This window comes from Elephantulus edwardii, unplaced genomic scaffold (genome assembly GCF_000299155.1).
Source record: "Elephantulus edwardii isolate Elephantulus edwardi_28Jun2011 unplaced genomic scaffold, EleEdw1.0 scaffold00053, whole genome shotgun sequence".
Lineage (NCBI taxonomy): Eukaryota > Metazoa > Chordata > Mammalia > Macroscelidea > Macroscelididae > Elephantulus > Elephantulus edwardii.
In genome coordinates, this window is record NW_006399803.1 from 12,867,098 (window position 1) to 12,875,883 (window position 8,786).

Genomic DNA, 8,786 nt, shown 5'->3' on the forward strand with positions numbered 1-8,786 from the left:
CATGTCATATGTTGGGCTGATGACGAAAAGGTCCACAGTTTAAATCCAGTAGCTGCTCCATGAGAGAATGATGAGAGAAGTCTCCTTTTATAAAGACTGACAATCTTGGAAAATCAATGAAAGGTGACCATGAATCAGAATCAACTTGACAGTAGGAGCTTTTACTTCACATATGTCACACATCTGGATTTTATACCTAAAGCAAACATAAAAACAATATTACTATCAAAATGATTCTTTCGCTTGACAACTTCATTTGTTACAGATTCAAACTGCCCCATAAGGTTTTCCTCGCTGCAGTCTTTATGGAAGCAGGCCACTCACTAGGCCTTTTAGCTGCATAAATTTGAATCATCAATGTTTAGAACAGTGTTCCAATGTGAACCCTTTGTACCACCGGGGATTTTGGATTATTTACAGCCTTCCTCATAATGATCATGATAAATGATTGTTCAAAGGACATCTCCACTTTGCCAACCACTTTCACTTTTTGGTAGATATTGATTTCTAATATAGTTCATTAGGACATTTCTCTACTCTCTGGAACTAAATCAAGAACTTTCTGTTATTTCTGCTGAAATGGACAATCTGTTACAATTTTGTAAAGTGTAGAGCTTCATTGCAATCAGAGGTTATTTGTGTCTGGTTTTTTGTGGTCTGAGTCTGAGTTAGATGTCATATATTACTTTTCTCTAACTGGGTAGCCCAAATATAGATTCTTTTTTTTTAAGCTTTTTATTTTTTTAATTAATTTTCATGAACATTTACAGAGATTTTGAATTTCCAGACATGCATTGTTGCATTTTTCTCCCGGCCAACCCCTCCCCCCAGTTTGCTCTTCTCTTTGAAAAGTAAAAGAAAAATTATTTCATTGGTATAGATTCCACCCACCGCCACCCCTAGTACACTCCACTATGCAACCTTCATTCTGGACTCTTGTCATAACCGTAATACCCAATCATATATTGTTTTTAAACTGTTCTCTCCCTCATCTGTTTAAATGCAGTATATGTAATTTATCCAATTTTTCTCAGTCTCATTCCAACCCTGATGTCAGTCCTGTTCTACAATAGTGGCATCATGCAGCACCTGTCCTTTTGTGACTGAAATAGTTCACTAAGCATAATGTCCTCCAGGGTCATCCATTTTGAATAATATTGCATGAGTTCTTTGTTTTTCAATGCAGCATAATATTCCATTGTGTGAATATACCAGAGCTTCTCTATTCATTCATTTGTTGATGGGCACTTAGGTTGTTTCCACCTCTTTGTTATTGTGAACAAAACCGCAATAAACATGGTGTGCATATATTTGCCTGGGTGACAGTTACGGTTTCTTTAGGGTATATTCCCAGTAGAGGAATTGCTGGGTCAAATGGTGTTTCTATTTGCAACTTTTTGAGAAAGCACCATACTGCCTTCCATAGTGGTTATACCATTTTTACACTTCTACCAACAGTGAGTAAGGGGTCCAGTTTCTCCATAACCTCGCCACCATTTGTTGTTTGCTGCTTTGTTAAATTTTGCTATTCTTACTGGGGTGAGATGATATCTCATAGTTGTTTTGATTTGCATTTCTCTTAGAGCTAGGGATTTTGAACATTTCTTTATGCATTTGTTGGCCATTTGAATGTCGTCTTTGGTGAAGTGTCTGTTCATATCCTATGCCCATTTATCAGTTGTGTTATTTACCTTTACCTTGTTGTGGTGCTCGAATATAGATTCTTTTAACATAATTATTTTTCTTGTTAAGTGTCAGAAATTCTCCATTCCTTCATCTGGAGATTTAATAGTATTTTTATACATTCTACAGTACTAATCCACCAGCTCTCTTTAGAAGCCTGTTTATTTCCATTACCATGCTATAATCCTGAATCCTATTTTACCAAGACTCATGGAAAAATCTGTCATAATATAAAGTTACTATCATTTATTATTCTGGTGGCCTATTCATAAGACACTGCACTGCAAAACCAGGGGCACATGGTTCGAATCCACTATGCCATGTGGGAGAAGGATGAACAGTTCACTCACATGTGATTTACTGTCTTTGAAAACATGCTGGAGGGTCATCCAGGAGTCAAAGGTACACAAACTCAATGGTACACAACAACACTTTAGTTATGATAATGTTTGATAATTTCCACATTTTGTTAGATCACCATTTTTGGGAATGGGAAAAGAAACAGATCTGTTCCAGTCAATTTGCCAGGTAGTTGTCATCCAGATTTCTTGGTACAATCTGATGTGCATATCCAAGACAACATGAGTTTGTTCAAATGTGTCAGTTGGTGTTCCGTCAAATTCTGGGGCCTTATTTTATGACATTTTTCTTCAGAGAAGCTTAAAAAATTCATCCTTTATCATAATTGAGTATTGGTTATATGTTACTTCATGAACAGCTTCTGGGTTAACCAATTCTTTTTTGGTACAGTGATTCTGTGTATTCCTTCCATCTTCTTTTGATGCTTCCTGTATCATTAAAGATTTTTCCAATAACATTTTTTTTCATATTATCTATGTTATTGAGATATTAATCTTATCACACATGGTCCAAGAATAAGCAAATAGTAAATGAGGTATAATCTGATGCATTCAAACATCATAGCTGATGATCCCATGCTTGCCTATGATCTTGCCGATATAAAACCACATGCACACTTCAATGGCCACCAAAGTATTCAGCAGAGCTTCCTTAACTGTGAGCTATTTGAAGCGACCAGTTTGAGCACTATTGACTATTTTTTTCAGGCTCTGAAAAGCTGTAGGGATCTCAGCAGGGGTTGGAGGAACCAGCTCCACCTTGGCATAGTGCCAAAATGTGGCCAGTCGAGGCTTCGAGTAAGTCACAGCAGTGTTTACCATTCCCAGAGCCTTCTCCACCAGGTTACAGACAAATTGGGCCATGCTTCCAGGACCACTCCAATAACATTTTTAAGTATTGCAACTCAAGGCTTAAATTTTTTCTTCAGTTCTTTCAGTTTGAGAAATGTTCAGTGAGTTCTTCCCTTTTCAGTTTCTGCCCAGGTCTTTGCAAAATTAATTATAATACTTTTCTTTATCTTCACAAGCTGTCCTTTGAAATCTGCTCAATTATTTAAAAACATAATGTCTTCCTTTTGTTTTGGCTTCTTGGCAATCTCGTGTAATATTCAGTCTCTTCTGACATCCATTTTGGTTGTTTGAATACACAATCACCACTGTTGGCATCAGCAATCTGGAAATCTAAATACGAGTTCCAGTGAGAAAACCTGCGTTCAAGGGCCTCTCCCAAGTGTTAAAGAGCACTGATGTGAGTGTAAAGACTAAGGCAGGCCTGATCCAAGCCATAGTCTTCTGAATTGTTTGCTATGCATTTGAAAGCTGGACCACACAGAAATAGGACACAGGAATACAGAAAAAGAATCTATGGTTTTGAGTTGTGGTACTGGAAAAGAGCATTGCACATACCATGAACTGCCAAGAGAACAAACACCTCTGTCCAGGAAGTGAAAGAAGAGTGCTCCTTGGAAGCAAGAATTTTGCATACATTAGGCATGATAGGGAGAGGCCATTCCTTAGAGAAGGACGTCATTCTTGGAAAGGTCAGCACAGGAAAGGGAGACCCTGAATGGGATTAATAGATACCATGGCTGCGGCAATGGGGTTAGATATATCAGAGATAGTGAAATAGATTCTGGATAGGACGAGGTTCAGGGTAATTGTTCCTTAAGTCACTGTAAGTCACAGTCGATTTGACAGCATGTAACAACAAACAGAGCTCTGGTGGCCTCGTGGTAAGGAGCTATGCTTCCAACTCAAAGGTATGTGGCATAAATTGCTTTGTATGAGAAAGGTAAGCAATCACTTCCACGTGATTTATTGCATCTGAAATCGTGCTGGAAGGTCAGCTATGGGTCAGTTTCAACACACTGGTTCACAGCAACAAAATGTTTTCATTATTGACATTTAGAGATCTGAAATCCCAGATCAAATCTGATGATGGCTGGTAGATACTGACTTATTGCTACCCAAGTAGAAATGTTCCTCAGTTTTCAAGACTGTAAATCATTATGGTAGAATACTGCCTCATTTTTCTCTCACAGAGTGACTAATGAATTCAAACTGCTTATATTTCTGTTAGCAAGAAATGGTTTAGTCCACTGAGCCTACAATGCTCCCTCAAGATCTGACCACTCTCACTCAATACCATAGAACTGATTCCCTCTGAGGGATCTCTATCATATTTCCAAGATTATAAATCTCAGTGAAAGGCTATCTGTTTTTTCTTGAGGAGCTGCTGGTAGATTTAACCTGCCATAAATGAATGACTTTTTGGTTAGTAATGCATTAAGCTGTGGACTACATTATTACAATTCTTAGAGGTCTATGGATTCATTGTTATTCCTTGCTCCATATCCAGTGATTTTTTCCTGAACCTTTCCTGTCCCCTGCCTTACCTGTACTTTTAGATAGAAGACACGCATGTTAGCATGTATTTAGTCCTTAAAGAGACATTCAGCAATGTCTGCAAACATTTTGCTTGTCACAAGAAGAATGTTACTGACCTCTAGTAGGCAGAGGTCAGAGATACTGTTAAACATCTTACAAAGCACAGGATAATGTTTACAATGGAGAATTTTCCAGATCAAAATGTCAGTTGTGCCAAGTTTAGGAAATTCTCCTGTATAGAAACTGGCTTCATGTTTTTTCAGTTTGAGTATGAGCTTTTTAAAATTTCTGTATTGTTCTCTGTAATATACTGTCTTGATTCAGGCTAGCTATTCAGCAACTGAGAGTCTCTTGATAGTACAGATAACTATGTCCTTGTCTGCTAAATGAAAGACTAGAAGTTCCGACCAGACGCACCTTAGAGGAAAAACCTAGTGATATACTTCTGAAAAATAAATGAAAATCCTATGAGTCATGTTTCTACTGTGACATACCCTATCTCCTTCTGTTAACTTGAAGATAGCTGTTTTAGTTAGTTATTATTTTTTTTCTTAAACCATAGCAGAGAATATAAGATGATTACTCATGTCTCATCCATGATCAGTTCTTTGATTGGAGAAAAGTAGCAGTTATCTTCCTCATCAGTCCTTGGGGTTGGGGAGAGACTGAGTAAGATGGGTTCAATAATGTATGCTGCTCTGAAACAGAGAAGGGAGAAAACTGTTTAAAAGAGATATGTGATTAGGTATTTCTGTCATGACAGGAGTCTAGAACGATGGCTACATGGTGGAGTGGACCTGGGGGAGGGTTTGTAAAATAATGAAAGAATCTTTTCTTTTACTTCTCCAAGAGGGTAATGTCTGGTGGGGGGGAGCCTTGGGAGGGGACAAATCTACAACAATGAATGAATGGAAATTCAAAGCCTCTGTAAATTTTCACTGAAATCAATAACAAATTTAAATTAAAAAAAAAAAGAATTAAGTTAGAGAAAGGATGGCAATGGAACCACCTTACCTCTGTAACTCGATTTGTGCCACTATTAGAACCTCTACTCAGAATATTATTGCTTTTCAATTTTTGACTCATGCACTTTTAACTTGTTAGTTAAATTTGTATCTTCTAGGCTGCAACACTTCCATGATATATCTTCAACGATATGAACATGTCCGGCTAAGCACAATTGATAACAGTGCATCTAAACTCCAAAATCAATCTCCATAATAGTCTATGTGTTTCCTACTGCCAAGGGGGCCCTTTAGAGTAGTGAGAGAAGACATTTACCCTGAAACCCACAGCGTCCCTTTTCAGCAGGAAGTAGCTAAGAGAATACGCCATCCCCTTTTCCTTAGGAATCAGGGTGAAGTCTCTCTCAGGGAGGAGTGATAGGGAATGGCAAGGGACACACTGACAAAGGAGATTAATCAGAACTGGCTTTGACAAGCACTGTGGCAATTGGACAATTAAAACAGACATTGGGGGGGGGAGAAGAACGAACTGAGGAGGAGGGTGGAGAAAACAGTGCAACAATGAATGAATGAAAACCCAAAATCTCTGTAAATGTTCATTAAAACTAATAAAATTTAATAAAAAAAGAGCCAGAAGAAAAAATATTTCCCTTCTTGTTAAAACAATATTGTATGACTAGTTGATTCCACTTGAATTACAAAGAATAGGAATTGAAGAACATGCAAGTATTTTTCTAAGTAAAGAATATGACTATTGTCTCTGAGACCAAGTTAATTCTAATAGTTGATGGACTTATCATGTGTGCAGAATAGATCAATTCCATCATTTTCAAAGCTCTAATCTTTCAGAAACTGATGAATAGGCATGCATTCTGAGAGACCTTTATTGTTATATATGACATTGAGTTTAGTATTTCTCACAGTGACCCTATGAACAATGGACCTGAATTTTGTCCTATCCTGTGCCATCCTCATCAACTCTGACAAACTTGATCCAATTCCTACATTCACTGTGTTAATACATCTCACTGGGGGTCTTCCTCTCTTTTACTGACTCTCCATCTTTCCATGTATGATGTCCTTTTCCAAGGAAAAGCCTCTCCTAGTAACATGTCCAAAGTATGAGAGATAGAGCTTCGCCATCTTTGACTCTGTGGGACACTCTGGCTTCACTTTTTCCAAGACATATCTGTTTGTTCTTTTGGAAGTCCAGGTGATATTCTTTATTCTTCTCTGACACCCAGCTCAAAAGCATTAATTCTTCTGTTATCCTTATTCATTGTTCAGCTCCCAGCTGTGTAGCAAGTGAATGAAAAGACCATGGCCGGAGCAGATGCATCTAAGTCTTCAAATTTACATAATTGCTCTTAAGTATTTCAGAGAGCCTTGACAGAACACTACTAACTTTTTGGCTAACATTATAGCTCTAAATGTTGATGCTCACCTAAAGAGTCAACTAATTAAATTAACGGAATGAATACATAAAATGATTTAGAGAGCTGTACTGCAAACAGCATCTTTTGTCACAGAAGTTTCACTTTAAAATAGGTTGAATAAAACCCATAAGCAGCTTAATATTGACATTCCTTTTATTCCCCCATGTTTTTCTTTTTTTTCCCCTCAGACATTACACATTTTCAAGACCAACATGATTTAAAAGGATTACTAGAGAATCTCCATCAAAATATCCAAGCCAAAAAAAGAAAGAACGTAGAAATCATGTGGCTGGCTGCAACGGTAAGTACTATTAAATCAAGCAATAGGCCTTGCCACTGTGATGACCAGCAAGTACTAATTTGTATCTATGATGCAGAACGTAAGCTTTTCACTCTGGGTTAGTAAGTGTCTGTCTCCGTGATCCTCTGGATAAGGCATTTCCTGATCACTTGTAATTCTGTCTCATATTGCTGTCAAGTCAAAACCAACTAATAGCTGACCCTCCACTGGGTTTCCAAGATATAAAGCACATAATTGAATTGCTCATTTTTCTCCCATGGAACAACTGGTGGATCCAAACTGCCAGAGAAATAGTAGAGCAACTCTCTATAGACCCCATCACCAGAGAAAACTTGGACTCAACAAGGAGAATTCTACCACTGGCTGTTCTTATAAATCTTTCATGGGTCTGAGACGAAAATATTATTTTTCTTGATGGGATATGTCATAAATACAATCTTTCATACAAGCATTATTTTGAGCTGTTGTTTAAAGACTTTGAGTTTCAATACAATATGGTTATCAGATCGATCTCTGACTTACAACCCCAGCAAGACTCCTAGATAAAGTGTTTAATTAATGAGCTTTTAGATGTGTTTGTTAACTTAGATATTGACATACCATTTATTGCTGATGGATTGTTCTTGAAGTAATGAGCTGTGGTGTGTATTGTTCTTTCTTGTTTAATAGCCCCCTCAGGGTGAAAGGACTGTAGGACTTCTTACCATAGGTTTCTTCTAACAGAATGAATTTCATTTTTAAGCTCTTTTCTCCCATCCATTTAGGCAGAGTTCACATGAAGGTATGAATTTTGCTAAACATTTAGACTAAAAAAAAATCTCTTCACTGGAAAGGGATCTTTTCATCAAGAAAGGCACACATTTGATTATTTACAATGAATGCCATATTTGTGGTCATTACACTGTGTTCCTCAAGTAATTAGGGGCTCAAGGAGGCAAATCTAACATATTCTATTGAGCCTTTATCAGTAGTTTATAAAATAATGCCTTCTCTTTTACCAGCATATATTATAATAAAGCATTACTTACTCTCATCTAGAATAAAAGAACAGATAATATACCATGAGACTATATGAAATACTTTACCAGGAGGCAAAGGAAAGGTGCTTTACTTTCGCTTCATGCCCTCTTGGAGGCCCTGGAAAGAACATCAAAGATAGCAATATGAAACATTGCGTGCAGGTTTCTCCTTTACACTAGTCCCATTTAGTTCTCTACTGTATTATATAAGAGTGTTTTTAATAGTTATTCCCCAAAGAGTATGAATGTTTTTATATCTTCAAAAGCTTCTGTGATGGTTAATTTTCAGAAAAATGTCTTAAAGGTAGATTTTAAGTTATTTTTTATTTTATTAATAAGGTGCTAGCATGAAAGTAGAAAGCAAATATATATATATATAAAGAGAGAGAGAGTGTTATATAGCGTTAATGTTGCTGTGTACTTTTAAGTTAGAACCGACCCATAGCTAACCCCCAGTGGATTTTCAGAGACAGATAACCACACCAAGGGAGTTGCCCATCTTTCTACTTTGGAGCAGCTAGTAGATTCAGATCCTGTGTTTGGGATTGCAGCACAGCTTTTGAACATAATTGCATATATATTGTACTACTTTGGCAATAGTTAAATAAAAAGTGTAAACACACTAATGAATATTG

General features: G+C 37.1%; 1 protein-coding gene across 1 annotated transcript in view; it reads left to right on the forward strand.

Moving 5' to 3' along the window:
* The window catches only part of INPP4B (inositol polyphosphate-4-phosphatase, type II, 105kDa), a 702,969-nt gene that overhangs the window by 592,281 nt on the left and 101,902 nt on the right, over positions 1-8,786 (forward strand). The window contains exon 21 of the mRNA XM_006887014.1: positions 7,020-7,132. Within this exon, the coding sequence (XP_006887076.1) occupies positions 7,020-7,132 (113 nt within the window). The remainder of the gene's footprint in view (positions 1-7,019; positions 7,133-8,786) is intronic.